General features: G+C 37.6%; 1 protein-coding gene across 2 annotated transcripts in view; it reads left to right on the forward strand.

The window, feature by feature from the left end:
• zgc:175280 (cationic amino acid transporter 2 family protein) overlaps positions 1 to 16292 on the forward strand; it is a 58560-nt gene extending 42268 nt beyond the window's left edge. Inside the window, exons 3-14 of one of the 2 annotated variants that reach the window (XM_062047665.1) lie at positions 6485 to 6618; positions 6868 to 7238; positions 9145 to 9300; positions 9415 to 9571; positions 9758 to 9888; positions 11404 to 11626; positions 11702 to 11838; positions 11915 to 12017; positions 15354 to 15487; positions 15580 to 15746; positions 15871 to 15979; positions 16099 to 16292. In XM_062047665.1, the coding sequence (XP_061903649.1) occupies positions 6515 to 6618; positions 6868 to 7238; positions 9145 to 9300; positions 9415 to 9571; positions 9758 to 9888; positions 11404 to 11626; positions 11702 to 11838; positions 11915 to 12017; positions 15354 to 15487; positions 15580 to 15746; positions 15871 to 15979; positions 16099 to 16229 (1923 nt within the window). In that variant the 5' untranslated portion in view covers positions 6485 to 6514 and the 3' untranslated portion in view covers positions 16230 to 16292. The remainder of the gene's footprint in view (positions 1 to 6484; positions 6619 to 6867; positions 7239 to 9144; positions 9301 to 9414; positions 9572 to 9757; positions 9889 to 11403; positions 11627 to 11701; positions 11839 to 11914; positions 12018 to 15353; positions 15488 to 15579; positions 15747 to 15870; positions 15980 to 16098) is intronic. The other variant, XM_062047664.1, reaches the window with a different exon arrangement.
• The last annotated feature ends 1090 nt before the right edge of the window (positions 16293 to 17382 follow it).

Below are 17382 nucleotides of genomic sequence, written 5' to 3' on the forward strand. Positions count from 1 at the left end.
TTTATTGAATAACTTTTTTAAATAGATTCAATCTCACGTGGAAAGTTTAAGTGTGGGGTTTAGCTGATATAACACTCCCGTCAGGGGGTGCATTCTACGGCGGGGGTGCATTCTCTACCACCAGGAGGCGGGATTACTGCGAGCCTCAGCCAGTGCGTCTTCGCAGCCGTTTTATGATTGCTCAGCACAACAAATACTTACACACATACAGTTGTTGACAAAATACACTGTACATTATATACCTCAGCTAACTAAATTATGGAAATGTATAATATAGTTCATATAGCAATACGGTCTCACTGCACAGCAGGCCAGCAGTTAGCCGAGTCCGCAATCTATGTTGAGGCACAACGCAGTGACGTGCCTCAACTGGCTGCTGATCACCGCACCGTCTCTTCTCAGTATTTGAACGGCAAATGTGAAAATTCAGCGATTTTGAATACAAATAATCTAAAACTGGTGAAGTTAAATGGAAAATAACTTCATAGTATAATCACTGGATACATATAACAATTTAATACATTTTTTTTCTTTTGACATTTTTTTTCTTTCCATGATAGCACGTGAGGCCCCGCCTCACCTGCCTCCCCTGACTGCACGTCACTGGTATACACACATAATACAATGCATATCTATACACCAAAAATGGATAATTACACACAAATGCAGCAATGCAAATTTTGGTCTTAAATCCTTATATTTTAAGGGAATTGCCCCTTAAAGGAAACAACACATAAACCCCAAATAATCCAAATCAGAATAAAACCAAAACCCAGAGTATAATTCACAGACAGTGGCAACACAGTAATTTATAAAATGGCCAAATCAGTTAATAAATGATTACTTAATAAATCTACCTTCACTCTATAAAACTGTAGAATAGCAGCAAAAAAATAATTTTAAAAACAGTGTTTAGTTTAAAAAGTTTGTGGTTTGTGAAAAAAAATTATGTGAAGGTTGATAAGATTAAAAGATCATATCGTGCACAAAATATGCAAAAAAACAAAGATGGTAAATAACTCATCGAGCACTGACACATACTTTTCTATAATTCTATATAATAATGATGAATTACATTTATAACGTACATTATATTGCTGGAAGTGCTGCGGAGTGAAGAAAAGACAGGCAAGAGACCATTTAAATGTGATTCAATAATAACAACAAGTAAGCAACATCAACACAAGTTAAAAGGAGAACCTACAGAGACTTTTTAGCAGAATGCTTTAAAAAAAAAAAAAAAGATAAGCCAAAATAAAATGGATCCATATTAATAATCACAATTAAAACTTCAACTTACCACTTTTTTTGCTGACTGCGGCTAGTCACGCTACCAAACTGCAGAACATCAGTAAGTCATTTGAAGACGTTTAACCGAGAATATCTTAAGTGCGGAATGACTTCAGTGGACAATTACTTTTCCCAGCTCTCTTGGTGCAGATCAATCATTAACGAGGAGAAGGCCTGTCCATTTCCTTCTGCTAATAAAAGCTACTCACCCCAAAACCACGGCAGGGTTTTAGTAAAAGTGGTTAAAAAAATGCTATTTTATACACATGTCGCAGGATTAGCATCTTTTATAATCTTTTATAATGGCTTGAACTTGGGTATGATTGTGGCGCCTTATTAATATTCCGAGGTGTAGTGTGAATGCCAGGAAGCTGTGGACCTCACCATTATGTTCCTCAAACATCTCCCTTCTGCTCGGATGAGCGAGTCTGTTGCTGAGCACACGACTAAAAACTATTTGACTTTACAACTTATTGACGACCCTGTGTGCCCACGCTCAGGCGGCATAACCGCCAGGCCGTCACTATGTGCACTGGCGGCTTGACATAAGCCGCATGCATGGCCGAGGACGAGGAGGGGAAGAATATGTATTTGTGCTTTTAACATTGCAAAATTCTGGAGGCTTGATCTCTGGCATGCACATTATGTACGAGCGCACAGGACCAGGATTGTTGATACCACTAAACATGTTTACAAGATGGTTTTGAATTACATTTATTCATTATGACGGGGCTCTTTGATGCCGCCCTAGTGGCTCCCTGGAGCATTTTTAAAAAAGGATTGAAAATGGAAAAAGATCGGGGGGAAATATTGTTTTTTGTTTTAGTATGTTTTTTGTTTGAGGACAAACATGACACAAACCTTCCTAATTGTTAGAAAGCCCACTGTTTAACATGTTTGTGTGTATGCTTCACTGATGAGAGTATTTGGTGAACATCGTTATGTCCTACTAATTTCGGCGGTTCTTGAACTCACCATAGTGTGGACTGTGACGCAACAGTTTGTTTACATGTAAGATCTTCCACTCTTTCTTTGTCTCATTTTGTCCACCAAAAGTTTCATGCATTAATCAATGCTAACATGCTATTTAGGCTAGCTGTATGTACATATTGTATCATTATGCCTCATTTGTAGGTATATTTGAGCTATTTAATATCCTTTACTTTTATCCTTTTTGTGTATCATTTAGTTTTGCATGTCTCATGACACATTATCTGTATGTAATATTGACTGCATTTCAGATAGTTGTTTGCGCGCCATGTTGTTCCAGACCACAGCAAACATTACCTAGCTTGCCAAAGATTGTAATACATCTATTAAAAGAAGACAGCCTGCCGTTTCCTTTAACTTGGACACACACATCTTTACCTATGGCCATTAAAAGCCAGTCATTTCCAGGAGTTATCTCACCTTCTGAGTAGCCTCTGATTTACTAATGGTTTCTAATGTTGTAAAAATGTGTAGAACAAATATGACATTTCAACATTTCTGTCAACGAAGATTTGCTTCAGCCTGCGACACAGTCATTTTTTTATTTTTATTTTTTTTTGTCCTGTCCAGCTTCTCAGGCAAATCATATAGTTGATGTAGATGCCCATATCGGCTTTTCAGATTTACTTTACAAAAGAGAAGTGTAGGATACTTCTCTTGTTGCCTTATTTGTATTTTGACTTATATTATTATTTGGTGCAGCCGGGCCGGAGCAGGAGGGGATAGAAAGAGAAACAAAGGAAGACAGAGGGGGGAATTGTGGGGACAAGAGGGGGATTAGACAGAGAGACAAAAACAACAACAGCAAATACAACAACAGCGAACACAACAACAACAACAACAACAACAATAGAGCAACATCAGCAAATACGACATGTACAAATATGATGGTAAAAGTAATAGCAAATAAGCAGTTAGCGAAAATAAAAAATAATACAGAAATGACAATGAGCATTATTACACTACAAATGGAGCAATACAAATACCAATAGAAATAGCACTATTGATAATGAACAATACCAATACTTTACCTTTATTATCAACAATACAGTTGTTCAAATGCAACAATACATATACGTAATGATAACTTGAGATACGAAAGAATGCAGAAAAATGGAGGGGAAGAAAGAGAAGCAACCTACATTAACCTTGTAGATTGTTATAGTAACAATAGGTTAAGCTTTGTCAGAGTGCCATGTGTTATACCCAGTTTACCCTAGGGCAACAACATTAATTTATGTTTGATGAAACGTGATTATGTGCATGAGTGTATGTGTGCATATGTACTTGTATATGTACAGTATGTGTATAGTCATTTTGATAGTAGACTGTTATAGCTAATATAGAAACTTACGTCATGTGTTGTCTTCATTATAACACTTATATAAGACTTTTTTAAAGTCATTTTTATAGTAGGCTGTTATAGCTAATATAGACACTTACGTCATGTGTTGCCTTCATTATAAGACTTATATACGGATTTTCATTTTTTGCGGCTTCAGACAGATTACATTTTTTTATTTTTGGTCCAGTATGGCCCTTTCAATATTTTGGGTTGCCGACCCCTGCATTATGATTATACAGTAGTGTCTCAACTTCCGACCTTAATTGGTTCTGTGACGGAGCTCTTAACTCAAAGAACTTGTAACTGAAATCATCGTCTCACAGTGAAATGAACTGAAATCAATTTGATTGGTGCTTGCCAACCCCCAACCCCGCCGCCCCCTCACCCAAACACATTTAACATGTACATGCCCTTTAAAAAGAAAAAACAACTTTTAGATAATAAACATTATATGAAAACAATAGAATAAAATGTATTATTTACAACTACAGTAGTTTTATGAAGTAGTGTAATAATATTGTAGACCTTGGAGAGTGGACTTCTACGGTTTCTCCTTCCAGCTTCTTCTTCGTCAAACACACCATCAGCAGCTTCTTCATATTTTCATGAATAAATATCCACCTTTTTTTTAATATTATTTGAACATTCAAATTTTCTCAGCACTGTCCTTCACACTCACTCTATTGCACCCCATGTTTGGACAACAAAGTTATGCCAAAAGCCAGCTATTAGCTAATGCTAGTCAGTAAGACCAGATGTTTTGGTCGGATCTTACGGGGTTCACTGCTCACTGCTCCCCTCACCTCCCGGGGGGTGAGGATGATGGGTGAAATGCGGAGGATAATCTCACCACACCTAGTGTGTGTGTGACAATCATTGGTACTTTTTGTAACTTTAACTGTGGCATTTGCTCCACCCACTAATGGCAACTCTTATCTCAGAACACTCTTAGGTTCGGGCACTCTTAATTTGAGGTGCCACTTTACTTAAAATAAAACACAGGACAAAGATTTTCGGCACATAAAAATAGTTTTACCAACATATATTTGTGACCATTTTAGCAATATATAACTGCAACAATATAAGACAATGTAATAATATCCTCCTGAGAACAAGCGTCCTTTGTAGTAGACATTTGTTTTTTTTCTTCTATTTCTTTTGTCTGAGTTCGACATTTTGGGGGGAAAAACTCTGTTATGCAAAACATAAACATCCACTGCAGAAGACGCTGGTTCTCAGGAGGATATCCAGGACCATATTACCTAAGTTTCTAAGCAATACAATAATACAATGTAACTATGTGAATGAGGAAAAATATAACAACCTCATCCTGGTAGTATGCATGCGACACTGATACCAACCTTGTTCTCGATACGATCGATATTTAGATTGAGAGCTGCTCCTCCTCAAACACAGATCACGTGATGTGCATAGGGCCCCGTTTTGTGTGAAGAAGCGTACTGTATGTAAAATGTTTTTTTTTTGTCTTGTCCAGCTACTCAGGCAAATCATATTGTTGATGTAGATGCCCATACAAGAGAAGTGTGGTTTACTTCTCTTGTTGCCTTATTTGTATTTGACTTTATTAAATGGATTTATATTATTATTTGGTGCCGGAGCAGGAGGGGATAGAAAGAGAGAAAAAAGGAAGACAGAGAGTGAAATTGCGGGGACAAGAGGGGGATAAGACAGAGCAACAACAACAGCCATCACAACAATAACAATAACAACAACAACAACAACAATAGAACAACATCAGCAAATAGGATATGTACAAATATGATGGTAAAAGTGATAACAAAGAAGCAGTTAGTGAAATAAATAATAACACAGAAATGACAATGAACATTATTACACTACAAATGAAGCAATACAAATACCAATAAAAATAGCACTGTTGGTAATGAATAATAACAAGAATTGACCTCTATTATCAACAATACAATTGTTCAAATGCAACAATACATATATGTGATGATAACTTGAAAAACAAAAGAAAGCAGATAAATTGGGGTGAAGAAAGAGAAGCCAACTATATTAACATTGTAGATTGTTATTGTAACAATATAAGCTTTGTCAGTGTGCCATGTGTTACCCAGTTTACCCTAGGGCAACAACGTTAATATATATTTGATGAAACGTGATTATATGCATGAGTGTATGTATGTATATGTACAGTATGTACATATGTATGTTTGTACAGTGAATGTATATGTACAGTATGTGTACATTTTTCAATGACAGAGCGCTTCATATGAATTTTTTCCCAGAAACGTATTCCTAGCCGTTTCCTGCTCCATCACTGATTAGGATATAATGACAAAATTGCCTACGCATACACACTGCCTCACAATGTTGATGCTAGCCTCTAAAGATGATGGTACTGCGTCCAAATTCTGGTCAGAATAGAGCTGGGGAGATGAAAAAAATGATGTTAAATATTATTAAACAAAAAATGCACCTAATTAAATTCAAGTTTGATTTAAAAAAAAAAAAAAAAGTATAAACATTGTTGCACATAAATAAAACAAATTGTGAGAAAAAAATGTCTAATTGGGTCTCCCAAATAGAAATCTGTATGGGCCGCAATTTAACCAATCTGCCCCCCTATATTTTAAACCTAAATGACTTATTTTGTACTGTTTCGCTTTGGTGTTGAACTTTTGCTTTTCTTCCCCAAGCATCTTAAAACATTGATACAAGCAGTAGTTTGACAGTCGCTAATGCTAATTACCCTGCGCGCACACGCAGACACGGCCCAATCCCCCTTTGCCTATTACTCGATTGTCATTCCAGCGCCATCTTCCATCAATTCGTTATCATCCTCTCTTTCACGCTCTTGCTTTTTCTTTTTCCCAGAAATGGCACATACCTTTGAAATGTAACGCGATGCGTCAAAAATGCAGAGCTGCGAGGAGTTCACGGCGAATGGATGGATGTATTTACGCGGAACGTGTGGTCCGTCTCACATGCTGCGGCACTCTGCTAGAAAGGTAAGGCACTCATTTTCCTAATAAAATGTATCATATTCCACGTGCAAAATAAGATGTGCATTACCCTAAAAATAAGGATTATGGTCATTCCCCAATGCTGCTGTTTTTGAGGACCTTTTGCTAATCAAAGATCATCTATATGACAAGAGTGTTGCCAAAATGTCATAATAATGAATGCATGGCTTCCCACAATTCCTTGCACTAGCTATACATAAACAAATATATTCATATACAATATTGCATCTCTAGGATGTCTGGTGCAAAGATGGTGCTCTTCCTTCAGAGTCTCTCACGCAGGAAACCCCTGGAGCCCGAAGGCGAGGTGTCCAACTTTCGCCGCTGCCTGACGGCCCTTGACCTGGTGGCTCTGGGGGTGGGTAGCACATTGGGGGCCGGCGTCTATGTGCTATCCGGAGAGGTGGCCAGAACCGTGTCCGGGCCCAGCATCATCATCTCCTTCCTGATAGCAGCCGTAGCCTCGGTGTTTGCAGGATTGTGCTACGCCGAATTTGGAGCTCGGGTTCCCAAGACCGGATCGGCGTATCTCTACAGCTACGTGACAGTGGGGGAGATATGGGCTTTTATCACTGGATGGAACCTGCTACTGTCCTACGTCATAGGTAATTATTATTTCGAGTGGTGGGAGGGGGGGGGCGGGGGGGGGTTGGGTATGGTATTTTATTTTTTATTTTTTTTGTCATAAAAAAATACAATCATGTGTGCTGACTGTATTGAGGGAGGGAGTTTTTTTGGGTTGGTGCACTAATTGTAAGTGTATCTTGTGTTTTTTATGTTGATTTAATTAAAAAAACAAAAAACAAAAACAAAAAATATTTTTTTATTTTTTTTATTTTTTGTGCGGCCCGGTACCAATCGATCCACGGACCGGTACTGGGCCGCGGCCCGGTGGTTGGGGACCACTGCCCTATAGAACTCATTAAACAACAAGTGCAATGACAATAATTGTGTCCTATGAAACTTACCCAGCAACAAGTGCTATGGAATTAATTGTGTTCTATTAAATCTGCCTAGCAACAAAAGCTAAAACAATAATTGTCCCCTATGGAACTCATTAAGCAACAATTGCAATGACATTAATTGTGCCCTATGAAACTTACCCAGCAACAAGTGCTATGGAATTAATTGTGTTCTATTAAATCTGCCTAGCAACAAAAGCTAAAACAATAATTGTCCCCTATGGAACTCATTAAGCAACAATTGCAATGACATTAATTGTGCCCTATGAAACTTACCCAGCAACAAGTGCTATGGAATTAATTGTGTTCTATTAAATCTGCCTAGCAACAAAAGCTAAAACAATAATTGTCCCCTATGGAACTCATTAAGCAACAATTGCAATGACATTAATTGTGCCCTATGAAACTTACCCAGCAACAAGTGCTATGGAATTAATTGTGTTCTATTAAATCTGCCTAGCAACAAAAGCTAAAACAATAATTGTCCCCTATGGAACTCATTAAGCAACAATTGCAATGACATTAATTGTGCCCTATGAAACTTACCCAGCAACAAGTGCTATGGAATTAATTGTGTTCTATTAAATCTGCCTAGCAACAAAAGCTAAAACAATAATTGTCCCCTATGGAACTCATTAAGCAACAATTGCAATGACATTAATTGTGCCCTATGAAACTTACCCAGCAACAAGTGCTATGGAATTAATTGTGTTCTATTAAATCTGCCTAGCAACAAAAGCTAAAACAATAATTGTCCCCTATGGAACTCATTAAGCAACAATTGCAATGACATTAATTGTGCCCTATGAAACTTACCCAGCAACAAGTGCTATGGAATTAATTGTGTTCTATTAAATCTGCCTAGCAACAAAAGCTAAAACAATAATTGTCCCCTATGGAACTCATTAAGCAACAATTGCAATGACATTAATTGTGCCCTATGAAACTTACCCAGCAACAAGTGCTATGGAATTAATTGTGTTCTATTAAATCTGCCTAGCAACAAAAGCTAAAACAATAATTGTCCCCTATGGAACTCATTAAGCAACAATTGCAATGACATTAATTGTGCCCTATGAAACTTACCCAGCAACAAGTGCTATGGAATTAATTGTGTTCTATTAAATCTGCCTAGCAACAAATGCTAAAACAATAATTGTCCCCTATAGAACTCATTAAACAACAAGTGCTATGGAATTAATCGCAGCTTATTAAACTAACCCAGCAACAAGTGCTCTGACAATAATTGTGCCCTCTAAAATTTGCTATGGAATTGATTGTGCCCTATAAAATCTGCCTAGCAACGAATGCAATGGCAATACTGTATTCTAATGTTGTTCATTATGGTGGTACTTGGAAAGCCAAGTGTTTTTTGAGGTGGTGAGAAAAGTTTGAGAACCACTGTATTAGACCAAAGACTGCCGTAAGTATTGGCGCCTTGCCATTTTTTTCATAACGCCACTGGGTAAATATAATCCTTCCTTAATAAATACTGTAAATGTTTGGATGTTCAATTTTTTTTTTTTAAATGTCTCACTGTTGTTGTCAGGCACCTCAAGTGTGGCCAGAGCATGGAGTGGAACTTTTGATGAACTCATTGGAAATAACATCGCCAACTCCCTGGGCAAACACGCTGCCATGGACCTGCCAGGATTAGCTCCTTACCCAGACTTCTTCGCTGCTGGCCTTATTATGCTCTTGGCAGGCATGTTTTTAAACTCCCTCACAAAACATCAAAATATGCATTTGTATTATTTCAGTATTAGTTAAAAAGGTCAACTAGTTTGTGATGCCTTGTGTGTGTCCTTGTCCTCTTTAGGTATCCTTGCATTCGGTGTCAAAGAGTCGGCCATAGTGAATAAGGTCTTTACAGCCATCAACATCTTAGTGCTGCTCTTTGTTATCCTTGCTGGCTTCATAAAGGGCGACATCAACAACTGGTACACCCGTGAGGAGGATCTCATCAACGCATATGAGTATTCACCTTTTTTTTATTATCATCCATAACACGGACATAAGTATTGAGACACATCTCTAATTATTAACTAGATGAATCCTTTATAATCATACTGGCTCCATTGGAGCCTCAGGCTTCCATGGTATTTACAGTAAATACGTTATGGGTTATATAATATTAATTGTGTCGTTTCTTTCTGTGGCAGAAACAAAACGATGAATGAAACTCTGAGTTATGGCACAGGAGGATTTTTCCCTTTTGGCTTTGAGGGAACATTGGCAGGAGCTGCTACTTGCTTTTATGCATTTGTTGGCTTTGACTGCATTGCAACAACAGGTACACGTAATAATATCATATTCATAAAAATACTGCTAATAGATTAGGACAGTGGCTCTCAAATTTTTTTCCGAAAGCACCACCTGAGAAAAAAATACCATAATGATCAACATTAAAATACAGTAGCGCAGTAGGCCTAAGGATTCTTTAAAAACAGGGCAGAGGTTTTATTTAACAAGTATATTTAATATTTTGGCCACTGTAACATTACACACAATGCACAAACATCACCAACATGATACTCCACGTACAGTACATATTTACAGACTTTTTTGGCGTACCACTAAATCAGGGGTGGGCAACCCAGAAAGTTGAAGGAGTCATATTGGGCCAACAATACAAACAAATAATCTGTCTGGAGCCGCAAAAAAATAAAAGCTTTACATAAGTGTTATAATGAAGGCAACACTTGATGTAAGTGTCTATATTAGCTATAGTAACCTACCATCAAGATTACTATGTGTCGCAGGCTGACGCAAATTTCGTTGACAGAAATGTTGAAATGTAATATTTATTTTACACATTTTTACAACATTGGAAGCATTAGTAAAAAGGAGGCTTCTCAGATGGTGAGATAACTCCTGGAAATTACTGGCATAGAGTGGCCAAAGGTATAGATGTGAGTGTCCAAGTTAACAGAAACGGCAGACTGTCTTCTTCTAATGGATTTATTACAATCTTTCCAAGCTGTGGTCTGGAACAACATGGCACACAAACAACTATCAGAAATGCAGCCAATATTACATACAGATAATGTGTCATGAGACATGCAAATTTGAATTATATAGGACATGAGTAAAGGAAATTAAATGAGCTCAAATATAACTACAAACGAGGCATAATGATGCAATATGTACATACAGCTAGCCTAATTAGCATGTTGGCTTGCACTCATGCAGTGACCAAATATGCCTGATTAGGCCTCCAACAAGTCAATAACATCTAACAAAGCTCACCTTTGTGCATTCACGCACAGCATAAAAAGTTTGATGGACAAAATGGGATAAAGAAGGAGTGGCATAAAACACTTTTTTATGTGGCAGCGTTGGAGAAAGTTATACATGTACACAAACTACGGTGAGTTCAAGGACTGCCGAAATTAGTAGGACAAAACGGCACTCGCCAAATACTCTCATCAGTGAAGCATATAAACAGTGGAATTACTAACAATTAGGAAGGTTTGTGTCACGTTTGTCCTCCTATGGAAACCATATCAAAACAAAAAATCTATTTTTTCCCCTCATCTTTTTTTATTTTCATACATTTTTGAAAAAGCTCCAAGGAGCCAATAGGACTAGAGCTAAAGAGTGACCCCCGCACCAGATGGAGCCCACCTACCACAGTTTGAGATATTACACTGCCTGCATCACAAGGCGGCCAAATAGGAAACCATAATAATTAACATTTTGTTAAATAATGAATAATATTGATCTTATATTCATCTCATTATATGTACTTTGTCATGTTATGTCATGTCATTATACGCCCTAAAAACATGTTTTCCATTTTCTCCAGGAGAGGAAGTTCAGAACCCCCAAAAATCCATCCCGCTGGGAATCGTGGCATCCCTCCTCATCTGCTTCCTGGCTTATTTCGGCGTGTCGGCCGCCCTCACCTTATTGATGCCGTACTATTTGCTGAGCGCCAACAGCCCGCTACCTGCAGCCTTCACCTACGTGGGCTGGGGTCCTGCAAAGTACGCGGTGGCCGTGGGGTCTCTGTGCGCTCTGTCCACAAGGTAAACGCAGCGTCCTCACGTTTTTTTGTTTTTTTTTATTGTGGAAGAGAATTTATTTATTTATTTATCTCCCAGCCTGCTGGGCTCAATGTTCCCAATGCCCAGAGTGCTCTTCGCCATGGCGAGGGACGGCCTTCTTTTCAGCCCGCTCAGCAAGATGAGTGACAGACAAAGTCCTGTCATCGCTACCCTGGTTTCAGGTGTCGTTGCAGGTAAACAACAATAACAACAACAACAATACAAACTCAATGAGAGGATGCCACTTGTTGTTTGCTGCTCATTGTGCAGCAATCATGGCGTTGCTGTTTGACCTGAAGGCTCTGGTTGACATGATGTCCATCGGCACCTTGTTTGCATACACCCTTGTTGCCATATGCATCCTCATATTAAGGTAATACTCAGCACTACAGTGTAATATTACACATATGTTGTACTCTACTACGTTTGTACTTACAGGATTACTCTTAGATTGTTTTGTTCATGTACTGTCAAACACTGGAGCGGCTTGCTAAACATATCAGAGCAGACCAGTGTGAGCACTCCTGTCAATGGACAACCTTTGTTTTTGCAGCTGGTTACTAAAAATATAGAGGATCTTTGACTAGCATTTTTGCTGCACCTTTTTTAAAACAGCAGAGACTCCGATTATATGGACAATCTTTGCTTCTGCAGCAGGTTACTATAATCAGCAGTAGTTCCTGTAATATAGAGCAGTGTCAACTTTTTTTGAGCCAAGGCACCTTTTTCGCGTTGAAAAAATCCGGAGGCACACCACCAGCAGAAATCATTAAAAAACAAAGCTCAGTTGAAAGTAAAAAGTCGTTGTCGCAATTGTTGGATATGACTTTAAACCATAAACCAACCATGCATCAATATAGCTCTTGTTTCAAATTAGGTGTACTGTCATGACCTGTCACATCCCGCCGTGACTTATTTTGAGTTTTTTGTTGTTTTCCTGTGCGTAGTGTTTTAGTTCTTGTCTCGCGCTCCTATTTTGGTGGCTTTTTCTCTTTTTTTTTTTGGTATTTTCCTGTAGCACTTTCATGTCTTCCTTTGAGCGATATTCCCCGCATCTACTTTGTTTTAGCAATTAAAAATATTTCAGTTGTTTTTATCCTTCTTTGTGGGGACATTGTTGATTGTCATGTCATGTTCGGATGTACTTTGTGGATGCCATCTTTGCTCCACAGTAAGTCTTTGCTGTCGTCCAGCATTCTGTTTTTGTTTACTTTGTAGCCAGTTCAGTTTTAGTTTCGTTCTGCATAGCCTTCCCTAAGCTTCAATGCCTTTTCTTAGGGGCACTCACCTTTATTTTTGGTTTAAGCATTGGACACCTTTTTACCTGCCCGCTGCCTTCTGCTATTTCCGACATCTACAAAGCAATTAGCTACCTGCTGCCACCTACTGATATGGAAGAGTATTACACGGTTACTCTGCCGAGCTCTAGACAGCACCGACACTCAACAACAACACATCATTTGCAGACTATAATTACTGGATTGCAAAAAATATTTTTAACCCAAATAGGTGAAATTAGGCACACCAGACTGTATCTCACAGCACACTGGTTGAAAAACACCGATATAGAGGATCTCTGACTAGCGTTTTAGTGGATTTTCTTTATTTTTAAATGCAGCACGTTCTTGTAATATAACAGATCTTTAAAAAACCTTTTTGTGGTAGATTTTTAAAACCAGCAGCACGTTCCTGTAATACAGATAATCTTTAATGGACATCTTTTTGATACATTTTTAGCACTCTTCTCCCGGGATAACAGATGAAAATTAGCTATTGTGCTAAAACTCCGGCATATTTACATTGTTGCTCTATGTTGTAGATTTTTAAAACCAGCAGCACGTTCCTGTAATACAGATAATCTTTAATGGGCATCTTTTTGATACATTTTTAGCACTCTTCTCCCGGGATAACAGATGAAAATTAGCTATTGTGCTAAAACTCCGGCATATTTACATTGTTGCTCTATTTCCGACATCTACAAAGCAATTAGCTACCTGCTGCCACCTACTGATATGGAAGAGTATTACACGGTTACTCTGCCGAGCTCTAGCCAGCACCCACACTCAACAACAACACATCATTTACAGACTATAATTACTGGATTGCAAAAAATATTTTTAACCCAAATAGGTGAAATTAGGCACACCAGACTGTATCTCACAGCACACTGGTTGAAAAACACCGATATAGAGGATCTCTGACTAGCGTTTTAGTGGATTTTCTTTATTTTTAAATGCAGCACGTTCTTGTAATATAACAGATCTTTAAAAAACCTTTTTGTGGTAGATTTTTAAAACCAGCAGCACGTTCCTGTAATACAGATAATCTTTAATGGGCATCTTTTTGATACATTTTTAGCACTCTTCTCCCGGGATAACAGATGAAAATTAGCTATTGTGCTAAAACTCCGGCATATTTACATTGTTGCTCTATGTTGATGAATATGCATTGTCCTAATTCAAATAAATAAATAAATAGAGGATCTTTGATGAGCGTTTATGTAGTGGATTTTTAAGAACAGCAGCACATTCCTCCCAAATAGAGAATCACTAATGAACGTTTTTGAGGTAGATTTTTTTTAAACACGGCACATTCCTCCCAAATAGAGGATCTTTCATGAGCATTTTTGTGGTAGAGTTTTTTAAAAAGCAGCACACTTCTGCCAAACGGGATCTTTGGTCAGCGTTTTTGTGGTAGATTTTTAAAAACAAAGCACACTCCTCTCAAATAGAGGATTTTTGATGAGCGTTTGTCTAGTGGATTTTTAAGAACAGCAGCACATTCTTCCCAAATAGAGGATGTTTGATGAGCATTTTTGTGGTACATTTTCAAAGCCAGCAGCACGTTCCTGTAATATAGAGAATCTTTAATGGGCATCTTTTTTTTAATCCATTTTAGCACTCTTCCCACAAATAGATGATCTTCGATGAGTGTTTTTGTAGTGGATTTTTAACAACAGCAGCATATTCCTCCCAAAAAGAGGATTTTTGATGAGTGTTTTTTTGGTGTATTTTTCAAAACACCGCACACTCCTCCCAAATAGAGGATCTTTGATGAGTGTTTTTGTGGTGGATTTTTTTTTTTAAAAGCAGCACACTTTTCCCAAACAGAGGATCTTTGATGAGCGTTTTTGTGGTAGATTTTCAAAAACACTGCACACTCCTCCCAAATAGAGGATCTTTGATGAGAGTTTTGTGGTGTATTTATAAAAATCAAAGCACATTACTGTAATTAGAGGATCTTTGGCGAGGGTTTTTGTGGTAGATTTCTTTTTAAATGTCACCCTCCTCCCAAATTGAGGATCTTTGATGAGCGTTTTTATGTTAGATTTTTTTAAAAACAGCAGTGTGTTTCTGTAATATAGAGAATCTTTGACAAACTTTTTTGTGGTAGATTTTTTAAAACAGCACAGCGCTCCACATGACAAATAGAGGATCTTTGACTAGTGTTTTTTGCTGTAGGTAATGTTTTTCGGTAGATCATAAGAAACAAACAGAGGATTTTTTTTAGAGCTGGTAATGTTTTAATTCATGACTTAGTTGCTTTCTTCATTAGTATGTTAGACATTTGGTGAAGTCGTAGCTTTGTGTTGATGTTGTAAACAAAAATAAGTCTTTTTTAGTATTCCAAACATGTGTTGGAAAACAATGAAGTTGATACGTTTTAGATGAATACATGTATTTTGTAATATGTCTACATGTATACACAGATACCAAGCAGACCTCAGTGTTCCTCCTAATGACAACAAACAAGAAAAATTTACAGTCAGTGGATTATTCCTCCCTGGTTCACAATGTACCTCACGGACCTCAAAGAATGTTTCTATTTTGAGTGTTTTCATCAGTAAGTATTCTTCATAAATTATCATGATGATATAGAATAAGTTCATAAGTATAAACACCCACTGATTTTCAGGAGAAATATTTATTCCTCAGTACTTTTAGCCACCATCTTGAGTTTGTTCATATCACAAGCTGTGAGCTCATTGCAGTCGTCAGAGTGGTGGAGCGTGCTCTGTGTCGTCATGGTGACGCTGATGCTCATCTTTACCCTCCTCCTCATTTGGAGACAACCGCAAAGTCAGACAACAGCTGCTTTCATGGTACGTCTGGCTCTACAGCTTCCATTCCTCATATTACGTGTAGGCTATAAAGACTAGTTGAACTTCAGAGCCCTGACCTCAACTCCATTGAGATTGTTGTGTGTTTGTCCATTCACACCTCCAGGTTCCTTTAGTACCGATGCTTCCTATATTGAGCAGTTTGATCAATATTTACCTGATGGTTCAACTTGGATCAGGCACGTGGATACGCTATGCAGTGTGGATGGCTATAGGTATGTCCCCAATATTAATAATCATCACAATGATTAACCTTTCTTTCTCTTCTTTTCTTTATTAATTATCATCATCATATTTCTTTACCAGTGACTACTATTTGTTTTCTTTCAAACAGGTCTAATCATTTACTTTGCTTACGGCGTTCAGCACAGTGTGCAGAAGCAAAGACTCCAAAATGTGCACAACCAAGTCAGTATTCGCAGCATCAGCAGTCCTGTGGACGACCACGTGGAGCTTGTCCGCTAAATCTACTGTTCTCATTTATTTTTTTTCCATTCAACGCAACGAGTAAAGATATTTTTTTTTAAACTCTGTTTAACATTTCATACCTTTGATCGAATATTTAGTTTTTTTTCTATGACACAAATAATAATAAACTGTATTTTGTGTTTTATAGAATGTCTCAAGGTGTTAAGGCAGGTTGCCAGCTGTGAAATTAAAATGACACATGAGCATAATAGTGTAGGCCAAAATATTAGGCACAGTTAGGAATACAATAGGCACATCTAAAATAAAACCGGTAGTTTAGGCCAAATTATTAGGTTCACTTGTGACCACAATAGGCACGCCGGAGGTCAAAATATTAGGTACACCCAAAGGTACAATATTCTTTTCAGACAAAATATTAAGTACACCTGTGACTGAAATATTAGGTACAACCAATATAATAGAGTTCAGGCCAAAATATTAGGTACACTTGGGATTACAGTAGGCACACCTTTGGTCAAAATATTAGATACACTGAAGGTAAAAATGTTAGGCACATCTACAATAACAGCAGTCAAAATATTAGGTACACCCAAGTTCAAAATTTAGGCACCATATTTGTTACACTCAAAGACACAATATTCTTTGCAGACAGAATATTAAGTACAACTGTGACTAAAGTATTAGGTGCACCTAAGGTCAAAATATTAGGTACCGGTACGGTCTACAATAGGTACAACAGCAGTCAAAATATTAGGTACAGCCAAGGTCAAAATATTAGGTACCGGTACTTCAACAATAGGTACAACAGCTGTCAAAATATTAGGCACACCCTAAATAATAGTTCAGTACAAAATGATAGACACACTAGCAGTCAACCCAACCGAGGTCAAAATATTAGGAAAATAGTTTTTAGACCAATATATTAGGTACACTTGTGACCATCATAATAGACACTCCTGGCCCTGGTACTAAAATATTAGGTACACACAAAGATAAAATAATGTTTCCAGCCAAAATATTAAGTATATATTAGTTTAAAATGTGTATATTCAATATAAATATTAGGAACAGTTTTGGCTGAAATATTAGGCACGCCACAAAAAATAGAGTTCAGGGCAAAATATTAGGTACACTTGTGTCCATAATAAGCACAGCCAAAATAACAGTTTTGGCCAAAATATTAGGTAGA

Source organism: Entelurus aequoreus, linkage group LG05 (genome assembly GCF_033978785.1).
Source record: "Entelurus aequoreus isolate RoL-2023_Sb linkage group LG05, RoL_Eaeq_v1.1, whole genome shotgun sequence".
Lineage (NCBI taxonomy): Eukaryota > Metazoa > Chordata > Actinopteri > Syngnathiformes > Syngnathidae > Entelurus > Entelurus aequoreus.